The sequence below is a fragment of the Pteropus vampyrus genome, unplaced genomic scaffold, assembly GCF_000151845.1.
Source record: "Pteropus vampyrus isolate Shadow unplaced genomic scaffold, Pvam_2.0 Scaffold135, whole genome shotgun sequence".
Classification (NCBI taxonomy): domain Eukaryota; kingdom Metazoa; phylum Chordata; class Mammalia; order Chiroptera; family Pteropodidae; genus Pteropus; species Pteropus vampyrus.
This window is the reverse complement of record NW_011888916.1, coordinates 1005162-1029449: the sequence shown is the minus strand read 5'-3', so window position 1 is coordinate 1029449 and position 24288 is coordinate 1005162. Positions and strand designations below refer to the sequence as shown.

At 46.7% G+C, this 24288-nt stretch overlaps 1 protein-coding gene and 1 pseudogene across 11 annotated transcripts in view; one reads left to right on the top strand and one right to left on the bottom strand.

Annotated features, from left to right (window-relative positions):
• The window catches only part of ERI3 (ERI1 exoribonuclease family member 3), a 122344-nt gene that overhangs the window by 51313 nt on the left and 46743 nt on the right, over window positions 1-24288 (top strand). For 9 of the 11 annotated variants that reach the window (XM_023535081.1, XM_023535079.1, XM_023535080.1 and 6 more), the window contains one exon: window positions 13047-13119. The exons of 1 other annotated variant lie outside the window; for it this stretch is intronic. In XM_023535081.1, coding sequence (XP_023390849.1) covers window positions 13047-13119 — 73 coding nt within the window. Of the gene's footprint in view, window positions 1-13046; window positions 13120-16602; window positions 16627-24288 lie in introns of those variants that run through there. One more of the 11 variants, XM_023535077.1, reaches the window with a different exon arrangement.
• On the bottom strand, window positions 15901-16019 carry LOC111744483 (annotated as a pseudogene).

Sequence of the window (24288 nt, the reverse complement as noted above, 5' to 3'; positions counted from 1 at the left end):
ACTGTTCTAGGTATTGAGGTTAGAACAGTGAACAAAGAGCTAAAACTTCCAAAACATCCTCCTTTCAATGGAGTTTACATTTCAGTGAATGCAGCTAGCACTGCCTTTTGCCTTTTGGACCCCAGGGCCAGTCTTGTCCAGGTTCCTCTGTCCTGTGAGATTTTGCAGGAACTAGGTGGCAGTGGCACTTGCCACCTTGACAGGGCCTCTAGGGCTTGTGGGCTTTGGTCTCCCTTTTCTGCTGCTGCTACCTGGCAGTGAAAGGGTTTCTGAGTATTGGTGCTTCCCTCCCACTACCCAGCAGTCTGATTCCCTCTGTGAAAGGAGAGAATTAATCTTCAACTTTCCACGCCTGTGAGTGAGCGACCTCTGTTTTGTCAGCGCTTGCCAATCTGTCCTCTAATTCCCAGCCAGGGTAATGGAAACATTACTTTGTCCTAAAGCAAAGCACCAGTTCTCCAAGTGTGGATGCTGTGATTCAGACACTGGGAACGATAGGACAACGCTGTGGGGATCTCCTTGCAGATGTGCAGGCACCTGGAGGCTATAGGGGCGTTGGCACCTGTGCAGCTTTGATCCTGAATTGTGGCTGGCAGATTCAAGGAAGGAAGGTGCCCTGCCATCATGTTCTCCCTAACCACCATCCATGCCAGCGGGGCGGCTGCTTCAGTGTGCTCTGAAATAGATTTCTTTTGTCAGGCTCCTAAGAGCACATGAGAGGCTGTGAACACCCCAGTGAGGAAGTCAGGGAGCAGGAGTCTTGGAAGGTGAAGGCCAGGGAACTCAAGGCTTTGGCTGGCATAGTGGCCCATGGCTCAGTAATCCATGGACTCTGGGGCTTAGCTCTGTAGGTCTTTGAGAAGGTGGCTGTGAGTGGGTGGGATCAATTCTCAGTGTCCCTGGCTAAAGGGTGACACGACTCAGACTTGTTAGTTCCGTAAAACTGTTTCTTCCAAAGCCCTCAAGGATGTTGGTTTGGGAAAGAAAGCCAGCCAGCCCAGAGAATCCCGAGAGCCTGACAGGCCTTTTTCTCTGCGATTCTTTCTTGCAGGCAGCCTGAGGCAGCCTGTCTCTTTGTTAACAGAGTGACAGCAATGTGACACCATGGAAATAATTACTAACAAATCACGGTGCTGACTGCAAACAGCTCTCTGTCTTCAGAGGCATGTCAGGGTGCATTAGAGCAGGACTGGAGGAGCAGCAATGTGGGGGCTGAGGCATAGCCCGCACTCAAACACTCTCCACTTCTTCCCCCACCCTGACCCCTTTCTGCTCTGACTTTCCTGCTTTTTCCCCACTAGGTCAGCTAAGGGACCAGCTGGATAAGTGGCATGTGGCTAGTCCTGCTTCCTCTGGAAAGGTAGCTAGGACTCCCGTCTTTACTAGAGAACACCTGGGTAGTGATAAGATCCAGGAGTTTTTCCATTACAGGACCCCCAAAAGGCAGCAGCATGCCCTGTTTCTGATTACTCTCTGCCAGTTAGGACCAGCTTTATCTGCCAGTGGTTTTAGGGTGACAGTATTTGCTCCAGTGTGACCCAGAATGTAGGAGAAGCCTTGTATCTCGATGTTGTCTCAGCTCCCTTCCCCCACCAGTCCTGGTTTCTTCTTCAATTGCCATAGTTAATTTTTGGTAAGTCGACTTTGTCCATTCCCTCTTGGTTAGCAGAGTGATTGCTTTGACTGTCAAGGCTGTAAATAATGTTCTGGTGTGTGTGGCTGGAGGCAGCCGTGCGGGGTGGGGAAAGGAGTGGAAGGAGGAGCAGCACTCCGATGGCTCCCTCGCTCGCCTCCCCCCCTCATACAATATTTATCCAGGGATGGGAGTCAGATGCAACGACCTCAGGGGTCACCCAGTTAAATAGCTTCTGAACCTCCCTGCATTCTAATTGCTGCAGTTGTCCTTTGCTCTGGAGACTTCTCCTCCCCATTGTCTGCTGAGGCACACACTAATGGCTGTGCTCCCTGGCCCTGCTGGGAGGCCTGTGTGTATGGGGTGGGGGTGGAGGGCTCATTGCTATCCTCCTTTCCCCAGGGATAAGGGAATCTAGGGCCTATTAACAAGTGGCTTTAGCTAGCAGGAGCACAATCCCCTGCCTACCCACTACCCCCTCCCCAAAGCTGGCCAGAGAAGGAGGTCCAGACAGTGGGCTTGGTTGATGGGGCTAAGGGGCTTCACCCATTTCCAGGCCTAGCGATTCCTCTACAGGGGGCAGACCCTGGAGCACACAATTGAGGAGCATCATCCTGTGTTCCCATGGTCCCACATACAGGGTTTAGAAAGTTCTAATGAATGACATTTCCTTTTGGAATATGCTATATTTTGCCCAAAGATTGGCTAAATGTAAAAGTCTCTTTGGTCCCCTGGAGGTCGACTTAGGTGATTGCTGATGGTAGCAGGTGTGCCCCATTTGTTGATTTAAGAGTGTGTGTTCCACACATCTTCGCTAGGACCTGCTTGTAAATGTCATTTGCCCCCCACTGCAGCTCCTCTCTCGCAAGGAATGCTGTTGGAAACTGCCACTGGAGGCGCTAACAACTGCGTATCCTGGAAGCACTGGCATTCTAGCAGTAGCCTGAAGTTAGCCCCTGTTGAGAGCTGCTCTGGGTCCAGTAAGGACTGTGCTGGGGACTGTAGGGACCGTCAGGTGATCAGGACAGAAGGAGCAGCACATGCATAACTAATTACAGGCTAAACGAGATAGACTGTGAGAATGCTATGCAAAAGAAACAAAACGAATGCCGTGAGAACCCAGAGGAGCACAGTAGAGAGACTGAGTGGGTAGTATTATTTTTAGCAGTAAACTTTAAAAATATATATATTAAAGAAAGCCCAATACTACAAAATTTCTAAAAGTTGAGCTGTTCTGGTTGAAGCTGGGACAAGGACCAGCCCATTCTTTCTCCTCCCCCAGTTCACAAAGTAGCCTGGTGCCCCACTAGAACCCTAGAGCTCCACGGAGCACAGTTTAAAAACCACTAGCCTATTCTAATGCCCACCCAAAAGTGTGACTCTGTGTAGGCCACGTGCTCACACATCTTGAAGGATTGAGGAGAGCTGGGATCAGGGCAGAGGAGATCAGCCAGGAGGTCAGGGGAACAAGTGTGTTCTTGAGTGTATTGGGGCAGAGGTCACATGCATCCCAGATTCTGAACACTTGCAGGATGCCTCTCCGCAGAGCCTCCAGAGGGCATTGTAGGCCACACAAAGGCAGCCCAGGCAAAGGGTCAAGATGGCCACAGGCCAGTGGAGACCGAGGTAGGGAATGAGTGAGGTATCTTGGAGACAGTAAACTGCTAAGGTGCTCCTGATTTTCCTGGCTGAAAAGAGAAAAGCTCATCAGCTGAGACACTGACCAAAGTGCCCTGGAAACCCCCCCGTCACCCGCTCACTCTCCTTTCCCTTCCCCACTTCCTGCTGTCTCCTGGGGCCTCTACCATTTCATCAGGGAAAGAGAGCTCTGGCCAGGTCCTGGTGGCAGCTCCAACACCCCACCGTCACAACAGGTGGCACATTGTGTCCTTTCCCTGGAAGAATTGCCCTGGGAGGGCCCCTGGAGAGGCACTTGTCTTGTTTCATTAGAGAGGATTTGAGGAGATATTTGATTTCCTGGGGTATTTGTGGCACTGGATAGGTGCATGTTATACTGTTCCACAGGGTGTTTGTGACACTGTGTGCTTCGCGTGGTTATTCATGTGGACTCCACGTGAGAGAAATGGGAGTAGATATAGTAGTTGGCAAATGGGCCAACAAGCAGTAGAGCAGAGAGGTGCTACATACATACAAAGAGCCTTTTGGAGGCTTCGAGCAACTGCTTGGCAATGGGGATTGGGGGCTGCTTTTCTCTGGGAAGACTGGCAGACTGGCCTATGGGGCATCCCTCTGCACTCGCCTGTGTTCTGGTTTCTGTTTGGGAACTCTCCAGAGCAGCATGTCTGGGAACACTTCCAGCTGTGCTGCCAGACCCAGGCGCAGGTGACGGCCTTTTGTCTGTACCATAGGGAAACCGAGAGGAAATTAAATGTCATTTGCCCCCTGCATAGCAGGTCACTGCCAGATCAGACACTGCTGATCAGAGCTGTGCAGAGGGCACCCAAGGGAAGACGTATGCCTGCAACCATGCCCTCTGAGCTCTGGAGACTCCCAGGTGATGGCCTGGCTCACTCCCAGGCCTTTCTCTGCCAGTCTGAGTCCACCTTGGCCTGGAGCCCAGCTCTGTGCTACATGGCAGCTGTGGCCCATGCCAGACCAGAGGTACATGTGTACTAGTGGAAGGGAATGGAGGGGAAGGGCAGGGCCTGGAAGTAGAGGACATATAGGAGACAGTGAGGTGATCAGCCCTTCTTCAGAGAAGCCGCATGATACTGTGGAAAGAGCAGGGCCTTTATTAAGAATTAAGAGACTTGGGTTCAAGTCCTGGTGGCTCCACTACCTACTACTTGTAAGATCTTGGGAAGGTCACATTACTACTCTCAACCACCATTTCCTCATCTATAAAATGAAGATTATAATAAGCTCTGGCTCCTGACGTCTGTCAGGGGAGGAAGCTTCCTTTGGGACTGGTGCCAGAGTTTCTTTACCCCACCTTCCCTAGGTCCAGAGCCCCCTGCCTGTCTGTGATGTGAGTTGGCTGAAATTGATGGGAAGTGGCGTGGTTAGTAAGTCTGGCAGGGAAGGCACAGCTGGTAATCTTCCCCTGCCTGAGGCCCTTCCTTCTTGTCCTAGTCCTCCAAACCAAGCATTATAGGCCATTATGAATGAGCATGGATGATGGTGGTCAGGGTTCTAATTGTGTGCCTCAGCCGGCTCCTTCCAGGCTCACACTTGCACTTCCTTTCCTGTTTGGGAAGACCTGAGGGCTCGTCCTGACCACTCCCTTGCCTTGAAGTCCCAGTGGCAGGCCCTCTGCAATGACATGTATTACCAGGGCTTTGGGAAAAGATCTTTTAATACTGAGAGAGTTCTCCCTAGAAAACTACCCCCACCCACCTCACCCCCACCCCCAATCTGAAGCATGGCTGCTGATGGTGAAATTCATTAGTGTTCCCTGACAGGCAGTGGCGACAGAGGCGCTCGCTGTCTGCTTCTCACTCCCTCGCTCTCGTGCTCCTGCTTCACGCACACTGATATTTAAAGCTGATGGGCTGCTTATAGACTTCTTGTACCATGACAAGTTTGGGGAGGGGGGTAGGGGAGGAAGAGACAGACAAGGAGCCAGCTGTCACACTGGTATTTCAAACAGTACTCTCTCCTGACCCTTTGCAGGCTCCAGCAAGTGTATCATCTTTCTGAAGCCTGTGGTTGGAATTGTAACCTGCAGCCGTCCCAGAGGATGGGGGCAAGTGTGGGGCAAAGTGGGCTGAGAAGTCTGCGATGCATTCTCTCAGGACTGTGGGCAGGCAGAGAAGAATGGAAGGATGGTGGGGATTGAGGGTGGGGGGAGATGTTCAAGCAAACAGGACTGAGTCTTGTAAGTGCCCCCCACCGTTGCCCTCCTATCACCAGAAATGGGATGGCCCTTTCTCAGTAGTCTCTCCTGGAGTGATCGTTGTGTTTCATGCTGTGGTTATCTTCTGGGTGGGCCTGGAAGCTTACCTGAGTATAGGAATCCGGCTTGTTTGGCCACTACCCACTGAGGGTCCCAGGTCTCAGTGATACTTGTAAATATGTGGTGGCATTTGAGGTGGAAGGTTCTCCTATTTTTTTGTCTAAACTGAGGCATTGGCTTTTGTTCCCTGGTATGTGCCTGCTAATGCTTTGGATTTGGAGAATGAATCCCAGGGTGCCTCCTCCATCCACAACTCCTCCCCTCACCCCCAACCATCTTGAAATTCATTTTTGCATCTGTTGAGTGGTTCTGGAACTTCCCCTTTGTCTCTTGTCCTCCGCAAAATTTCTCCAGTGTCCTTTTCCTGATTAAGGCACTGTCTTCCCAGTGCAGGTGGCCTGGAAGCATCTCCAAAGGCCGTTGCAGGTTTGGTCTCAGCTGACCTCCTGATAGCCAGAATCCCTCAGCGAGCACTTAAATTTATACACTATGTTTCCCTTGGCTGGCTCCTTTAACCTTCACAGAGCAGGGCATGGAGGTGATGTAACCTGCCTAAGGACACATGGTCACTTGACCAAGTTGTCTCTTCGAGTGGCAGAGCCATGTGCTGGGTGGGGGTTGTACTGCACTCTCCCTCCCAAACCCTGCCCCCCATCAGGGGCCCTTCTAGCCCCAGGCTCTGCAATGGAGAAGTCACTGGGGAGGCTCTTCCGCTCCCTGCTCTTTTAGCCTTGTCAGTGCCATCAGTGTTGCCATTGGCTTCCCCAGTTTCTACACAGCATTGTGTGTGGGTGGGTGTCAGTGTGTGAGTGTGTCTGGCGAGGGGGTTACTGGCAAAATCATTCTGGACGGCTTCCGGGGAGGGTGAAGCCTGATGCCTTTTCTGCCTGTAGACTCAAGTGTATTCTCAAGCTGTCCAGGATTGTCTTTAATGTAATTGCTTCCTACACTCTCCTTTGCCCCCATCCTATTCCTTACCCTGCACTGTGTCCTATAGGCTTCTAGAAGAGATTGCTGGCATGGGGCTTCTGTCTCTGAGCAGCACCTTTCTTTCCTTTCCTGTTCTTGCCAGTCCTGAACTGGCTGAAAGCGTTGGGTGCTTGGCCTGCCGAGGGAGGCCTGGGCCATGTCTTCTGCCATGGCGCATCTCTGAGGTGAGATGGAAACTAACTGGCTTTGATAAGTAGGAAGTGCAAGCATTAATTTTTTATACATCAGCAGTGGCCAAGTGGGTGAATTCAATTATGAGTCTGCTTTCTCTCCACCCTCCTCCCCACAGTGTGCTGATTCAGAGCAGAGACTAAGGAACCTGTTGAAATGAGAAACCCCTATTTCCTGGCTTGACCCCCTCACTAATTCAGGTTAAATTGCTACGCTATTGCAATGGTGACACATTGTGCCTGCCTCTGTTTGTATAAGAGGCTGCAGTGGGGGAGGAAGGACCAATTTGTGTAGAGATAAAAGGTGTCACGGGCAGATAACTAACGTCCCAGCCTCGTGCCTGCTCTCATTGTTGCTCAATTTGCTCCGTGTGGAAGCCCAGCCTTCCCTCTTTCTCCTTTCCCTCCCCTTGCTCATATTTTACCTCGATGCCACAGTGTAATGATGCCCTGCGTAGTGGGGGAGGAGATAGGCACCTCTGGCTGACAGCCCTTCCTGATAACCAAATTCCAGTCCATCCATCACCAGCTACTCTCCTCAACTTGAGGAAAAGTGATCGTGAAAGGCGGGCCGTTTATCACTTGGGTCTGTTTATCTCCTCTGGGTGGAGGAACGGAAACAGGAGAGACAAAGGGCTGTGTCCCCAGCTCAGTGCAGCTTTGGCTGGGGTAGCCTGCCAGCGCTGGATGCAGACTCATATCCTGCCACTGTGGAGGTTCTAACTAGGTAGGACTCCCAGACTGGGACCCAGTGGGAGTGGAAACTTTTTTGAGGCTCAGCCTCAGGACTTCGGGAGCAGCCTTGGAATTGTGGCAGTTCTGATATGTAGGATAGCCAGCAACAACATTCTGTGGGAGTGTTTGTATTGAAGTGAGCAAGTAGAGAGACTGCATGGAAACCCACTCCCCTGCCCCATAGGTGTCCCCTTGGTGGGAGGTTTCATCTGGGTGGCTGGGTCTACTGGCCAACTCCTTCCCCAGGCTAGGCTTACTGTGCCTCCATTGTCCAGCTGTGATTTTGAAGAAGACAGAGCCTTTCTCCCTGCTCTTCACCTTTGCTCCTCAACACTTTCCTTTCTCTGCATGTCAGATGGGGTAAGTATGTGCATGTCGTAGAGCTTTTGGACACCAGAACTGATAGCCTACATCACTCTAAGGTCTGGGTCCAGGAGGCAGAAAGGGGTCAAATATGGCTCCAAATTTGGCTGACCACCTCCTCTTTAAGGGCTCGAGTCTACTAAAAGTGAGTGGCATGCATCTTCCTGATTTGGGGTTGCCCCTAAGACTTGCAGAAAAAAGCACAGAAGGAGTAGTGTCTGTGACCTTTCCTAGCACTGGTGCCTGCTCTCCTGCTGGTCCTGGCTGTCAGAGTCTGCCAGTCTGTCAGACCTCCATGGATGCTGCTGGCCTCCTCGACTCAAGACTAGCAGTTCCAGCAGAGCCCCCAGCTCTGCTTCACCTAATCTTCAAAGCTAAGCTCCTGCTCACAATGGCTTCATCCTGCCCATGCCCATTAGCGAGGGTGGTGTTCCCTTAATGAGCTAGTCTCCTGCCTTGGCTGACGCCCAACTAGTCACACCTGTTTGCCATCAGGGCTGTCTGGGCCCAGCCCCAGTGCTGGGCTGCAGGTGGTGGGGCTGGATGAGGGGTGGGTGGGGAAGGCCCGGCTCCTTTTGCTTTGTGCTGTATGCTTGTTGGGGGATGCAGTTTCTCACACCCCTGTTCCTTCCATACTGTTCTCTTTTTTTCTAAGCAAGGAGGGCTCTCTGCTTTCTGTTCTGTTATTTAAAAGGAGTAATAAGGGAACTTGAGGAGTACCCAATATTTTCTAACTTCTCCCTGGATGGAGTAGCAAGGAGCCTGTCCAGGGGGAAGCATCAGGGTAGGGTTTGATGTTCTCTTCAGATGACCCTGGGGGGCCAGTGTGATAAAAGCAGGGCCACATGGTAAATGCCAAAGACGGGGCCCCTTTCTGGCCCTAGGCCCCAGTATTTGGAAAGTGATGATATCGCTCAGTTTAGAGCCCACAGGCAGGAATGGGGGACCCTTCCTTAAAGGGGGCCCCTTGCATTCATGAAGCTGAAGGAAGTTTTGATTTGGTTGAAAAAAACCCATTCTTTTTATGGCCTGGACATAATTGGTTCTTTTCTATTGGCTATCAGTGATGTCATTCCGACCCTCATAAAGAAGGGGAAATCACACCTGTGGACTTGGTGCATAAAATTTCATTGGGCAACAGTAATAAGTATGGCCAGATGATGTTTGGGCAGTTGAGGAGCTTTGTGCCCAGTGATTCCAGCTGCATGGAGACCTGGGCACCATAAACCTGCTTGCACGTTCATGCCCGCAGGCTAGTCCAGGGCCCACTGCCAGTGGCTCTTTTCTTGGGATCAGTATCTGGTAGGAACTCACAGCATTCAGACCCTTTGTGCCAGGGGGACTTTTGGTTTTTTCCTTTCCAAATTAGTGGAACTATGTACCCACTGATACCTGCTGACCCTACCTGTAGGATCCTAAGAACCTTGGACCTTCGTGTGACCTTGAGCAGTCACTGTCATGCTACCTACTTCTCTAAGGCCCTAGACTTTGCCTTCCTAGAGACTCTAAGGAGCTCTGAGTGCATCTACATGACTGACTCCTTGTATAGTCAGAAGACTTAGATTCTATTTCTGGTTCTGCTCTTGGTTTGTTTTATGTTCAAGCAAATCCTTTTTCTTCTCTGGGCCTGTTTCCTCTTTTATGTAGGGGATGATGACTACTCTAACCCACCTTCCTCAGGGTTATTCTCTTGGTGCATTCTAAGCTGGGATAGGGTTCTGTCATAGAAATATGTAGCTGTCTTCCTATGAGGCACCTGGAATTTTAAGTTCTGGTATTTGGCTCTGTGTCGTGAAGATGGGCCTGGGCCCTGCTACATTGTAGTGCTTGTATGTTGGACTCACAGGGCTAGGACCACCCACAGGCTAGAGGACTCCACAACCACAATCCTTTTGAGTCTGCAAATGGCATGTGTACATGCAGATAACTGGAGCCCTGAGTGGGAATGATAGTCCCATTCTCCTTTGCTTCAGTCAGCCATGGAGTATAGACAGCATTCATTATTGCCACTGAGCCATATCTGAGGCTAAGTACCCAACCCGACAGTCTGTCTGTCTGGTCCTCTCTCGAAGTGGCCCCTCTGGTATAGGTCAACCTCCAAGAGGAACAGGCATGGTTCTAGGCATGGAGCTAGACCCTTTCTACTTGGGTAGAAATGTCGACAGCTGATGTCTACCTTTGAAATTTTGCTGAAGAGGGAGCCTCCCTCTTCCTCAGGGCTAGCCACAGACAATAGGACTCCTGGCCTGTGTCAACTAAAAGAATCGGAGTGCCAGGGTTGGCGCTAAGGGAGAATGATATAGGCACCCCAAGACCCCTGCCTTTTGCTGGCCAGTCCCCCTGACCTAGTCCTTTGTAGATTCTGCTGCTTCTAGTGACCCCTTCACTCACAGGCCCTAATGGGATTTTTCAAAAATAGCTGAGCTCAGCAAGCATTTTCATGAACACCAAGGTTAAAGAACATGAAAGAAAAATTGAAGGCAACAAAATTATCCAAATACTACAGTTCTGCTTCTTAGGCAACCACATTCTAGCTCCTAAGGCTACCTTTCATCCTTCAAAACCTTGCTTGACTTTCTTATATTCTTGGTCCCTGGTTCCCAAGGCATATCCTACATAGATACCCCTTCATCATCTTTGCCTCAGCCAGAATTTCCCTTTCAAGATATTGACTGGTTGTAGTTAATGTCACTTTGCCACCTGGGTGTTTGAAAGGAACCTTTCTTTCGGGTAAGATATCTCAGGTCTTAGAGAAGTAAATCCTTACTGTACTGCTTGAAACATGGAGATCAACTCCCTATTAGAGTCTGTCAAATAATTGAAGAGTAATGGAGGGAGGACCGGACTGTTCTGAAACTTTCTGGGGTGGAATCTGTCATCTCAAATGAATTCTCATTGCCATGCTTCTTTAAAAAAAGAAGTCTGCGCTGTGATCTCCACTTTCTTATCTCTTACTCACTCTTAAACATGTTGCAGGCTGCCTTCTGCTCTCACCAGCCCACTGACTCTAAATTCATTGGGTTTTCCTCAGCTCACATCTGGCTTGACCACTATGGCATTTGACACTAATGACTTGCATTTTAAGTTCAAAAATCAGTTATATATAGGAGTCCAGAAAGGGGAAACTTGCTTTCACTGTCGTTTAGGTTGACCACGGGGGTTGTGAAGTGGGGTCAAAAGAGCATGTGTGACCTTGGGTAACCAATGCCTTGAAAAGGGTCCAGAAGTCCTGCCCTCTGGGAATGGGGATGGGTCGGATGAGTCCTGACTCAAGGAACATTATCTCCTGTGGAGTTCTTGAAGGAGCTGAAGGTATGCGACCTAGAGAAGGGAACTCTGGGGGAAACTTCTTGAGCCCTCAGATCTTGAGAGGGTTCTGCAAGGAAGAGATGGAAGTCTCATTCTCTGTAATTTCTAAAGACATACTTCAGACTCACGGGTGGAAGTTACACGGAGACAGATCTTAGTTTAGTACTAAAGAAGGATGTTCTAAGAATTGAAGGAGTCCAAAATTAGAGCTGGCTGCTGCATGAAGTAGTGAGTTTCTTCTGTGTGCTAATGGTCTGATGGGGTGGCCTGATTTCATTTTAGCTCAGTAAAACTTATGAGACGTGGGCCCTCTGCTCTTCTCATTCCATACTCTTCCCAGGTGATCTTATCTATTCTCATGACTTTAATTTAACTTAAATTATATAGATGACTTGGTATTTTATATTCGCAGTCCAGACCTCTCTTCAAATCTGGATTTCCAGCTGCCCCTTAGATATCATCCCATATGTCTCCTAGGTACCTCACACTCAACAGATACTGAGTGCTTACCATGTGTCAGGCATCTATTTAAAACTGCATTCCCAAACTCATGCCTCCTTCAAGTGGTATACCAGGGGTGAGGCAGTGGTTTGGGCAGAAAGAAAATACACTGTATGTAGAGAATTTAAAAATAATAATAAAATTGACTCAATGTTGGTCGGCTCTGGATGTCAAATATGCTCTCTCCGCCCCGGCCTCTTTCTTTATATCTGTGAGTAGCATGAAGTTAAGGCAAGCCACAACCTTTTGAATTGGGTTCTATCACTTTCTCTCACTGGGCCCCACATCCCTTTTGGTCACCACGTCCTTCTTTACATCTCCAATATCTGTTGCTTGCTCTCTGTCTCTACCACTACTGTCTAGTCTCCTGACTACTACCCAGCTTTTTTAATGCTTTATTTTTGTTGCCTCAGAACAGTCTTCGTAAATCACAACTCTTCAGCCATACTCCATTGCCTGTGGCCAAGCTCTTCTCTTAGCAAGAAAACTATCATCTTCCCCAGCTGATACTCCTAGTATCTTCTTTCATCCTTCCGTGTACCTCAGTGCTCTAACTTAATGCTCTTTTGTCTATTTCTTTTATTGTCCGTTCCACTGAACAAACTGTGAGCCCCTTACCAGCAGGAGTTAAGTCTTACTTTTTGAGTCCTAAGTGCCCGACTCTTATTAAACGTCAGTAAATGTTTGGGTGAATGGATTTGTGTGGGTGAAATGACATTATCAGCTAGAAGGGGAGATAGTTATAAGTTCTAATTTAAAGAAAAAATGAGAACAGATTCTTGGTTTAAATTCTGACCCCTTCTTATCTACCTGCATGGTCTCTTCTCTATCTACAGAAAGCCTGTTGCTAGAGACTTAAATGAGAACCGAAGCCCCTGCCCAACTATCTCTAAATCACATTCTCTTTCTCTCTCCCCTCTTGTCTTTCATCTCTGCCTCTCTGCTATAACAAAATAGTAATAACAAACTAGTGCACTGGAAAGAACAAAGGCTTTGGAGTGACACAGGCTTGGGTTCAGTTCTTGGCACTATCGTTTTTTATCTGTGGGACCTTAGGTGTAACCCCTCTGAATCTCATTTTCTCATCTGTAAAATGTAGGCCATAGTACCTAGCTCACAGTAGCAGTCTGAAGAGTAATGTGAAAATTTAAATAAGATACTTAATATATTGTAGGCAATCAAAAAATTGTAGATATTATTTCGAATAGAGTCTTAAGATTCTCACATCTGGATCTGAGGGCTGGATCTGGAGTGTAGTGTCCAGGGTGCTGGAGTCGGGGTGCCTTTCTTGGGTGGGGCGGGACCCATGGCTAATGGATTGGCCTTTTGAGGTCTGTTTGTTCTATGGACTCTACTGGATTTCCTAGCTTAAGACTCCGTACCTGGGACATGGTTGTGCCCAACTTGTTCTCTCTTCCCTTTCTTGTAGGCTCCCAGGCCAGTGCCAGTACTTGGGCTTGCCAGTGGCAGATTACTTCAAGCAGTGGATTAATCTGAAAAAGGTACTGTGTCTTAGCCACACTTGGGTGCTTCCTCTGGTCCTCCTGTGCCTCAGGTCTCCCTTCCCTTGCTGTCTTTTTTTATTTCTGTTCTGTTCTTTTTGTTGTTCATCTCTTTCCTTTTCTTTTTTGTTCTCCTTTTTTCTCAACTTCCCTCTTTCCTCTTCCCTAGCTAATATGCACTAGAAGATTGTGGTTATTTCCAGGAGTGGGGAGCTTGGGGACCAGGCTTTTGGGTGGGGTATAATACTTCCCTACTTTGTGTCAGCCAGATGTCCAGAAAAGTCCCAATTCAGGGGGTTTTCCAAATTCTTACTGGATCTCTGAGCTAAATTTCTACGCTAAGCTGCATTACCTCTAAAAGAGATGTGGTGCTAGCTGAGCCTCCGGGAAAGTATCCTCCTTTAATGTGATCATGAGTGTGGCCTCTGACCCTCTTGACTGGCCCTGGTATCTTTTTCTGGTTAGGAGGTAGAGTTGGTTGAGGCTGGCTATGGTCCTGCCTAGCCACAGCACATCCTTGCTTGCATGAGAAGGGCTGTGGAAACTAGGGCCCATTCCCTTTGAGCATAATGGAGGACACTAGCACTAATGCAGCACCAGGCACCAGGGGAGTGGGTTGAGGCTGTGGGCCCTGGCAGAGGGTGAATTACCCATAAAACTGTCCTTATCTAGTGTGTGCTGTACTTCCTAGGTGAGCAGAAGAAAGGAGGTATAGGAATAGACTCCCCAGATCTCCGTTTTGGTGGGATTCTTGCTCCAGGAGGCCCAATTCACTAGGGAGGCTCATCCCCATAAATCCATCTGACATAAGATCAACAGCCCTCAAGCATCCTCAGGAACCCCATACATACCACTGGTCAGTAGTAGTGGCTCCCAGGGAGCTCAGAGAAGGGATAGATTATTGGAGGATCAGGCTAGGATTGTAAGTATTTTAGTCTTAAACTGGGCATGTTCAAGGGAGGCAAGATATGGATCTGAGAAGGAGAGAAGGCTTTCTAGGCAGGGGGAGCAGTATCCCTTTGGTGTATGTGGGACTGGAGCTAAGCGAGCATATGGAGTAACAGTGGGAGAGAATGACCTTGGACTTTTCTCATAGATTTCAGGGCGTCCATTCTTTGTGGCAATATTTGTGAACTCCTTGCTTTCCCCTGGTATGCAGGTCCTCTGCACTCTGGCTCGTTTGGACTTTGACCCCTGCCCACTTCTCCTACTTATCTCTCGTGCACCTGAACAACAGCTACTTCCTACCTGCCATCTTTGGCTGAGGAGGCCAGGTTCTGTCTTACCTTCGGGCCGTGGCCTGTGTGTGGCCTTACCTCTCTCTGAAGTGTACCCCAGTCATCTTCATCAGGCATATTCTTTCTCCTTGAAGATTCAGCTCAGGTATCACTCTACTGAGAAGCTTAACTGTCAGTCTCTTGCCTTTAGGCTCCTCGACACTTCGGATCTTAGAGTGTTGAAATGGAGTCTGTGTATGTTTCCTTATGGACATGTCCATCTGGAACACAGACTGAGTTCGGTTCCTTTCTACGTCCCTGATGGCCATTTCAGGGCTAGGTACAGTGTATGTGCTCAGGAATGACTGCTGGCTGGCTGGCTGGTCTTTGAGAGCTGGCTCCATTGAGACCCTCTCACACGGGACTTGGCAGTGCTGCTCGAGCGGGTGTGGCTAGGCCTGTGCTCCTAGAAGACGGCGTGCGAGCTGTCAGAGTGCATCTGAGGCTGCTCGCTGGCCTCAGCAAATGCAATGTGAAGGCCCGGCCAGGCGAGGCAGGCGCTGACCATGAACAATTGCTCTGTGAAGTTCACTAGACTTTTTGGTATATGGATAGCTCCCTGCCTCTAGGTTTGTTGGCAGAAAGGCAGGAAAGCAGCCGACCCATGTGGTAACATTGCCACTCAGGGCTACCTTGGTGCAACTGGGGGTAGAGGCGGGCTGTCCTGAGCCTATTTAGCTTGGTTGTCTGCCAGACTGTGCTGAGCCTTAGAGGGGGAATGGGCACAAGGGGAAACTGAGGACTCTATTCCTAGTTGGCCTTGCGGTTGCCTCTTGGGAGATAAACTGAGCAGGTCTAGGAACCATAAGGGGTCTAACTCCTTCCTTTTGGTGCTCCAGCCATATCATGTTCCAGCTGTGCTTGAAGGCGCAAGATAGATAGATGTCTTAATTCCAGATTTTAGTCCAGTCCTTGCCAGCAGCCATTCAACTGCAGGGCCCTGGAGGTCCAGGGACATGGTAATCTTTCTGACCTTATTACTACGTGACCTTGGTGCAGGCTGCACAAAGCTTCCTGTTCCCTTAAAAAGAGTAACAATAATAGCAAAGCCCGAGAGGTCATTGTCAAGGTTGTGGAAGTATTGTGCAAAAGCCTAATGCCATGCCTTCTTTCTTCATGTGTGGCCTATCCCTTGACTGTCTATAGGGTCCTCCCTTGTCTTTGATCTTACTTTGTCCTTCTTTCCTTCCTTCTCTCCTCCTCAAATCCCCTACAGAGCTTTGCCCCATGAAAAAAGGTGGAGAGGGTCTTGGTCTGCTTGGCCTCCTAGACCTGCCTAGTGTATGAGTAACTGGGACTGAATTTATCATCCCCATTTCCTAAGTCTTCTATTCTGAGAAGAGGCAAAATGTTGTTTTTCAGCTGCCCTCTCCTGTTCAGAAATGGTGTGAGTTGCATCAGGAAAGTGCAGCTTTTCTTTCCTTTTTTTTTTTTTTTTTTTGGTGAGGCAACCCTTAGTTGACCTCACAGATTGCAAGGTCAGTTTACAATCCCTTATTTTTTATGCCTACAGCACCTGGTCTTCCTAGGTAGTCTCCCATCCAAGTACTAACCAGGCTTGACCCTGCTTAGCTTCCAAGATTAGACAGGATCGGGCTTGTTCAGGGTGGCGTGGCTGTAGACAAGAGCAGCTTTTCAATGACCAGGTTTCTACATCTCCTGCCTCCATCTACTTCCCCTGTAGCAGAGTGGAGCAAGCCAATGTTTGCTGACATTTGGAGTGTCATCAAATGATCTTATATTCCTATTGAACTGCCAGCTTAGAGAAGACTTGCGGCTCTGCTCCCAGCTCCCTCCATGAGGTCACAGCTGTCACTGAGGGGCCAGAAGAATACACATACCCACACACACATACACATGCATAAATATGCACACATTTAGACATGTGAATGAACATACCCAAGTGGGCATACCCAAAATTGTATGTAGATACCCATATATGCATACTTGTATATACACAGTCACCTGCAGAAATATATGAAATTATACACAAACATGAATATATTTATACATACATATTCACAAAGTCTAAAGACACACGCACATATAGAAACACTCATCTTTATCAATAAACAAATATTGAGTTTCTTCTGAGTTTCCAGGTACTGTGCTAGGCCCAGGAGATATAACAGAAAAGATGGATATTAAATAATTTCAGTTGTGTTGTAATACTAAAAAAAATTCAGTCATGGTTTTGTTTCATCAGAGGACCTGACCTAGTGGGACGGGGTCGAAGAATGGTTTTCTGAGGAAGGGTGGCCAAGTCGAGATCTGAAGGATGAATAGGAGTTGAAGGATGAATAAGCATGTGGCAAGGCCCTGAGGTGAAAAGCCTGGCAGCTTCATGGAACTAGAATGTAAGTTCCATGAGAGCAGAGAATTTTTGTCTCTTTTGTTCACTGTTTTGTCACCATCGCTTTGAATAGTTCCTGGCGCACAGTAGATATTTAATCATTACTTGTTAAATGTAATGACTGCATGAAGCACGGTGGATGTGGGGAAGAGAGAAGAGTGACATGAGATGAAGGTGGAGGGGAAAGCAGGAGCTTATAGACCACACTTCAGATTTTGATTTTTATCCTTAGGGTAAAAGGAAGCTACTACTAAAGGGTACTAAACATAGGAGAAGCATCATCAGATTTGCACTTTGAAAAAGCTCTCTCTGGCTTCAGGGTAGAGAGAGCTAAGAGTAGATATAGGGGACCAGTACTGGTTTTTCTTAATTAGGGTGCAGTTGGCATGTTCGGATGGGAGAAATCGTTGTGTGAGCAACATCGCTGAACTTGTAGCATCCCTGGCCCCTGTTCATTGAATGCCAATAGTCACCCTTTCCAAGTCATTGTGACAATCAAAAATGTCCCTTCTCCCCATATATACATACCTTTCTAATGGCCTAGATGGGTAGGAGTAGAGAGGTACTATATCCTAGCATGAGAACCACAGATTAGATTAATAGCAGTGGAAATGTACAGAACTGGACCAATTCTAGAATGTTAAATGATACACTCAGTTGTTCTGCTATAATGCAACATATATGTCCCTAAAAATCACCATGCTATGGAAAGTTGTAATAAAAATGGCATTAGGAGCACAATACTCAAACTTCATCAGTGACACATAAAAAAGATAGGGATCTAATATAAATGGTAACATAATTTTATACATGTTAAATGGTTAAGAAATACATAAATACTTCAATAAATGTGGCACTCTACCTGAAGTTTGCTTATTGAAATGGGCATGAGAAGGATTGTAGCTTGTGAGTTATTGTGACATGGAAGGAGAATTCTCTGGAATTCGATGGAAAGTTTTAACCAGATGAACGTGGCTTATAACACATGTGGTGATCTGGGTAGCTGGTATATGTTTGAGGTTGTATGCATGCATGTGTGCATTTTATATATTACACAGCTCTGTTCAGTAGGGTATAGTTAGTTTCCTGTGTTTATCTGGTATTGCTTATGGACAGAATCACACAAAAACAAATGCAAAATTTACCTTATTGCTAAATTGTTCCCTAATACATCAGTTGCATGAGAACGGATTTTCTCATTCAAAGTGAGTGTTATAGCAGAACTGACGATACAATAGACGGTAAATGGTGATTGATTGGCTGTAAGGGTTGAGGATGAAGGAGGAGACCATGATGACTCCAAGGTTTATGATTTGAGCAGCTGGGTGAATTGGAATGAATTTATTGAGATAATGGAAGAAGGAGAAGGTTTAGGATTGGAAGAGAAGATGAATTCAGTGTGGAACATTTTAGGTTTAGATGCCTTCGAGGCATTCTAATGAAGCTGTTGAGGAGATAGTTGAATATATAGATGTGGGGCTCTGGGATAAGGTCTGGATAAGAGATACAGATTTGGGGGAGTTATTTGTGTAGGAATGATAATCAAAGCCATAGGAGTGGAATGTGTAGGGTGAGAAGAAAAGATAGCCTAGGACAGAACATGGAGAAATACAAACATTTGAAAGAGATAGAAAAGTCAGAAATGGAGACGTGGTCACTAATAATAATAGTTCTTATTTTTTGACTGCACTTTGTGTCAGAGCTCTGTTGTCTAATATACAGGGTTTCCCCGCTATCTGAAAGTAGAGCATTCCTGTGAAACCTTTTGTAAGTCGAAATGGCATAAAGCAAAGAAGCAATTACCATGAATTTATATGGAAAAAATTTTGAGCATTCCCAGACCAAAAATAATCCACCAGATCATACCAAACAACACATAAAACCTAAAACAATACTAAAATGTAGTAAAAGCACTGCTGCTGCCTCTATAACAGCTTGCTGCAAAACAAAAGCTGAACACTGTTTTTGCTTTTTGCCTTTTTTTTTTTTTTGCTGTTGGAAAGTATCTTTGATTGGCCGAAGAGCAAATATTCAAGAGGGTATAATTCTTTTGTCATTTTGCTTTTTGCCTTTTTTTTTTTTTTTTTGGTAAAAGCAAAAAAATCTTCGGATTTCTTTCAGTTTGCGAAAACAGGTGCTAATGTAGGTCTTTCATGAAGGTAAAGTGGAATAACGTGAACATTCAAAAAGCAGGGAATACCTATAGTTGCCACTAGCCACCTGTAGCAGTAAATCACTTGAAAGTAGCAGGTATGACTGAGGAACAAAATTTTTATTTTATTTAATTTTAATTAAGTGTAAGTTAAAATTTTTCTTGAAGAACTTTTACATACATTTAGGACCACCTGGGTTAGTGAATCTACATTTTCAACTGTTAACTTTAAAATCTAAGTATTTCTGATGAAGATTTAGCATCTGAATTGAGATGTGTTGTAAGCGTAAATTACACACAGTATGAAAAAATACAAACTACTTCATTAATAATTTTTATATTGATTACGTGTTGAAATGATAATCTTTGTCTGTACTAACTTAAATAAAATATGTTATTAAAATTATTTCATCTGTTTTTTTTACTTGAACTAGACATTCAGTTCATAAATTACTGTGTGGCTCACATTATATTTGTGTTGGACCAGCACTGTGGTAGACACTGTGCTCGTGTACCTATGTTACCTAATCCTCATGACAACCCTGTACAGTAGTTACTATTATTTTTCGCATTTTAAGGTTGAGAAAACTGAGGCACAGAGTGATGATTAAACTTGCTCAGTGTCTCACATTGTTACATGGCAGAGCTAGAACTTAAATTTAGTTTCACCTGACTCTTCGTACTAAAGAGAGTAAAACAGTAAAAAAGGGAGTAAAAGAGTGGTAGAGGAAGAGGTGACCAGGAGAGTGTGGTGTCACAGAAACCAAGGAAAGAAAGCATCTTCAGAGAAAGAGGGCCGGTCAGCTCAGAGAGCCACATGATGTAAAGACTGTAATATGAGCACCAGACCTAGGCACCAGGACCTCGGCGGCCTTGGCGAAAGCTCTTGCTGGCATGATAGGGACAGGAGACAAAGTGGAGTGAATTGGGAAGTAAATGAGGAGATAGAAAAATTTTAACTTTTTTAGCAATGTGGCTTTGAAGGAGGGAAAGGACAAGAGCTGTGGTGGGGCAAGTGTGGGGTCGAGGCAGGTTTTGTGTTTTAAGATAGAAGACGTGCTTGTTTGTAAGCACTATTAGAGAAGGAAAGGTTGAAAATATGAGTAAGGGAGGTCTCTGAGACGGTGAGAGGAGATGGGTTAGAAAACCCAGGTTCCTGAAATTGGCTCTCTTTAGGAGAAAGGTCCCCTCTTCCATTGTGATGGGAGGAGGAGAGGATGGGTGCACATAGGTGCAGGTAGGCTTGTGGATTTGGTGATGGCTAGTTGAAGTAGTTCCCATCCGATGGTTTTTATTTTTCTCTATGAAGTAGGAGATGAGTCATTTGCTGATAACTAATGAGAGGCTTGGGGAGGTTTACAGAACATGGAAAAGGATTGCTATAGTTTTAGTAAAGAATAAACGTGTGAGCTGACTTGAGAAGTATAGTAGGATTTCTAGGCAGTGTCGAGGGTCCATATGAGGTTGATAACAGTAATTCATAGTGGAACCACTCTGTTCAGTTGCATGACTTTATTTAGCAGAGCTCAGCTGCCTGGCCGTGGACATGTGGAAGACAGGCATTTAGATTCACCCAGGGTGGAGATTTTCCCAAGAAATACGATGAAAAGAACAACGTCAAGACAGTGGTTGCCAAGGTAGACGGAGATCTAAGCTGAATATTGAGGGAAGAGAAGATAGCAGGGGTCCCAATGGATGTGGGAAGAGTAGATAGGTCCTAGTAAGATAAGGAGCAGGCATATTGAGTGTAGTTGAGCATGCCAGAGAGAAGGATAAGAGATTATGGTTAGACAGTGGGATATCTGAATTAGTGATTTCAGAAGTGGGGCAATTATAGGTGTTGGTAAGTTCTAAGGTATGCCCATGCGACTGGGTAGCTAAGGTTGGATTGAGGAGAATGTTAATGTAAATAAGTAAATAAGAGGTCAAGAAATGGTTAGGTCAGATGAGACCTCCATAAGAATGTGAATCTGGATATATACATGCGTGGATCATACACGCACACACACTTATTGCATATGCATGGACACACAGGTATAAATGTGTATACAAATGCATGCCTGCACATATATATACAATTCATGTACCTTCAGGCTAAATCATGCAAGTATGAGTACAGACACTCACAAATGGTGTGGAATTCTCCCCGATGCCTGGGCCTGTTTAGATAGGCTTTGGGGAAGCAGGTATGCAGCCTTAGGAGGTTTCTGAGTCAATCCTGACATACAAGGCTCAGCCAGTCATGGTCAGAAGTTGTAGGGGTGGGGGTCACCTAGAATTTGACAGACCCAGCTGTACCAGGGTACGAAGATTGCTGCTCCACTTTTCCTTTGCCCTCTGTGCTACATGTCCTGCTGAGTGCTCTGAAGGGAGTGGGTTGGGACTAGTTGTGACAGAGTAAGGAAGAAGAGACCTTCTTGGGTCCCTCCAAGAAGTATTTCTGTCTCCCCCACCCCTGGGAGTGGATAGCAGGAGAAGCTGCTGAAGGCAGGGTTGGTGTCTACGACTGAGTATGACTTTTCCTGACCTTGGAGCATTCAGAGTCCCAATCAGTGTGGTAATAAATTAAGGGCTTATGGAGGAATAAATTCTCGGCCTTAATGAAGTTCTTTGCTGGGGGCCATAGGCAGGTCAGCAGGTCGGGATGATGCAGATTGGAGGCTCCAGCAAGTAGGCGACGCTAGCTAGGAAGCCATCAGAAGTGGAATGATCTGAAACTGTTGGCCAGGTCACTTTTTTGGTGCTGTGGGGATAAAGCTGCACAAGTGATAGCCTGACAGAAGCTGAGACTCTTTATAGAACGGCAACTGCATGGTGCTGGATGCCAAGGCCCTGACTGGGGCTCTTTAAAAGCTAATTTGGAAAAAACAAGAACAAAACAAAAATGAAAAGCAAGAGAGGCATGAAGATGTAGGAACCCTGAAAGGTGTTTGTTTTATTTTGGAGTGGGAGGAGCACTCGGTGTTAGGAACCAGACTGGGGCCGTGTGCTAGGTCTTTGGCATCCTCTGAAGTACATAGCGTTGTCTTTAGGGCGGTAGGCAATTACAGGCTGCTGTCCTGGTGGGAGCCAGGTGTGAGTCGAGGTAGATCAGAGCCTCTAGCTGTCTTTGGGAAGAAATATGTGCTTATAGGTCAGGACATAGGCACGAGGTATAAATGAGGGAGAGGTAAGACATAGGCACGGGACAAGGAAAGGGAAGGCGAGTGGGAGACCAGTCTGGAGCTTGCTGCTGGATTTGCTGCTGAAGTCCTAAGAGGGGCCAGTCTTGGGGGCTGGAGGCTCCTGAATTGTAGAGCTGAAACTAGAACCCAGGCCTCAAGACTTCACATCCTGAGAGCCTTTTCTCTTTTTATCCCACCCTCTGCAACATCTGCCCTTGGGATTGAGCTCTTGGGACATAGTCCAGAGGTAGCAGAAGGAACAGTGCTGTATTTGGAGTCAGGGGCAGCTGGAGCTAAAGAGAATGTCTCCTTTCTTCTCATCTCCCTGCCCCCATGGTGGTGCCCTGCCTGGGCTTTTCCTTTAAATATGTCTTACAGCTGTCTGAACTCTGAAATTTCTTTCACTCCTTCCCTCGCCTTGTTAACATGTGTTGCCTTTGGGGTAATCAGGGAAAAAATATTATGTCCTTTTACAATTACCGGGTTTTGGAATATTAAAATGTCTCGCTGCATCGGCACTGTTATTTTGATTGGTATTCTAACCTTTGACTAGCCCATAAAGCGCGCCGCTCCTGAAGCCAATATTGCAGGACTGAAATTTAATTCCGAAATGATTCCAGATAATAGGGAGACAGATAATATATGCATGAAGGATATTATGTTTGGACTAACTGCAGCAGGGCCAGGGCTGGGGAGCTGAATAATAGCCCAGAGTGAGTTATAATCTGTGGGACAGAAATGCCTTACTGTCAGGGCCAGGAGAGGAACTCTTAAATCAAAGGCCTGGGAAAGGGTGCGATTGTACTGTGCTTGTTTTGACAGGAAGAACATCAGAGCCAAGAGGGTAGGTATGGAAGGCTGTGGCCCATCCTTTCTCTTGAGCGAGATACCCAGGGCCCTGGATGATCTAATTCACTGCAGCATCCCTGTCTTCATATCTCCTGTCCCTCTAACAGTCCAGCCATATCAAACTTCTTGCTGCTCTTCAAATATACATGACTTTGTATATTTACCTTTGGTTATTCTGGTCCCTTTGCCTTTCTCCTTTTAGTTTGTTGGGAAAACTCCTGTTCATCCTTCAAAACCCTCCTCTGTGAAGCCCTCTCTGTTATTCCCCCACTTCTGGTAGACATAGTTAATCACCTCCTCCTTTATATGACTTCAGTACTTTGTAATGAGTGTCTCACATGCTCTTGTAATTATCTGCTTACGTGTTTATGTTTCTTATGAGACTGTGAGCCACTTGAGGTCTACATACCACCTAGCTGTATTTCCAGTGCTCAGCACTGGGCCTGGCACACACTAGGGATCAACAAGCATTAATTGGACCCACACTGAATACAGAGCTGGACTAATGAGCTCCAGAGTCCAGATGCCTATTCCCCTGCCAGATTTCCCAGACAAACAGACTTTGAGAAGTTAAGCAACTTGCCTAAGGGCACATAGGCAGAAAGAGGTATACCTAGGGTTTAAACCCTGGTAGGTACGTTCGTTTCCCCAGAACCATGTATCTTAGGCCCATGAGCAGGCAAGGAATAAGAAGGCAGGATAGGAGAGACAGAAACTCACCTCCCTGATTCCTTCCTTCCATAGCTCAGAACTTGAGTCCTCTTTGCTGGAGACTACATTGGGATTAGCATTCATGGGACTCAAGTCCTAGAAGGGACTGTGCCTCCTCTTGCTGCTCAGGACGTTTGAACAGTTATTTCACACAAAAGACACTTTTCTCTTATGAGTTTGTAACTAAGGATCAGGAAAGTACCCTGAGAAAGGTACCTAAGTGTGGTTTTCGAGAACTCTTAGGGAGGTAGGCAGGCAGAGTACATGAAGCTCTTAGTGATGTCTGAAAACTTCACAGACATTCCCTTTCCCCTTGAGTACTTGGTAGAACTTAACATTTTGTAAGTATAGTGATAAAGAAAGTACATAATGAAAAAAGCTACAGTGAATTTGGTCGGCTTTTAAATGGACTTATATTTTGTTAATTATAATGCTATCTATTTGTCCATAAGCCTGGATAGATAGTATATGGCTATATGTGAGACTTAGCCTTCACTTAGTCTTCAGGTAATACTTGGTGTATACACTGGTGCCTGGGGATATGGCTCACAGGCCTCTTGGTGTAAGAGAAAGAGCTTTGGAGCCAGATGAGTGTAGCTCAAACTTCTAATGTCACTACCAACTAGTTGTGTGATCTGGAACAAGTTCCTTAACCTCTTTGAA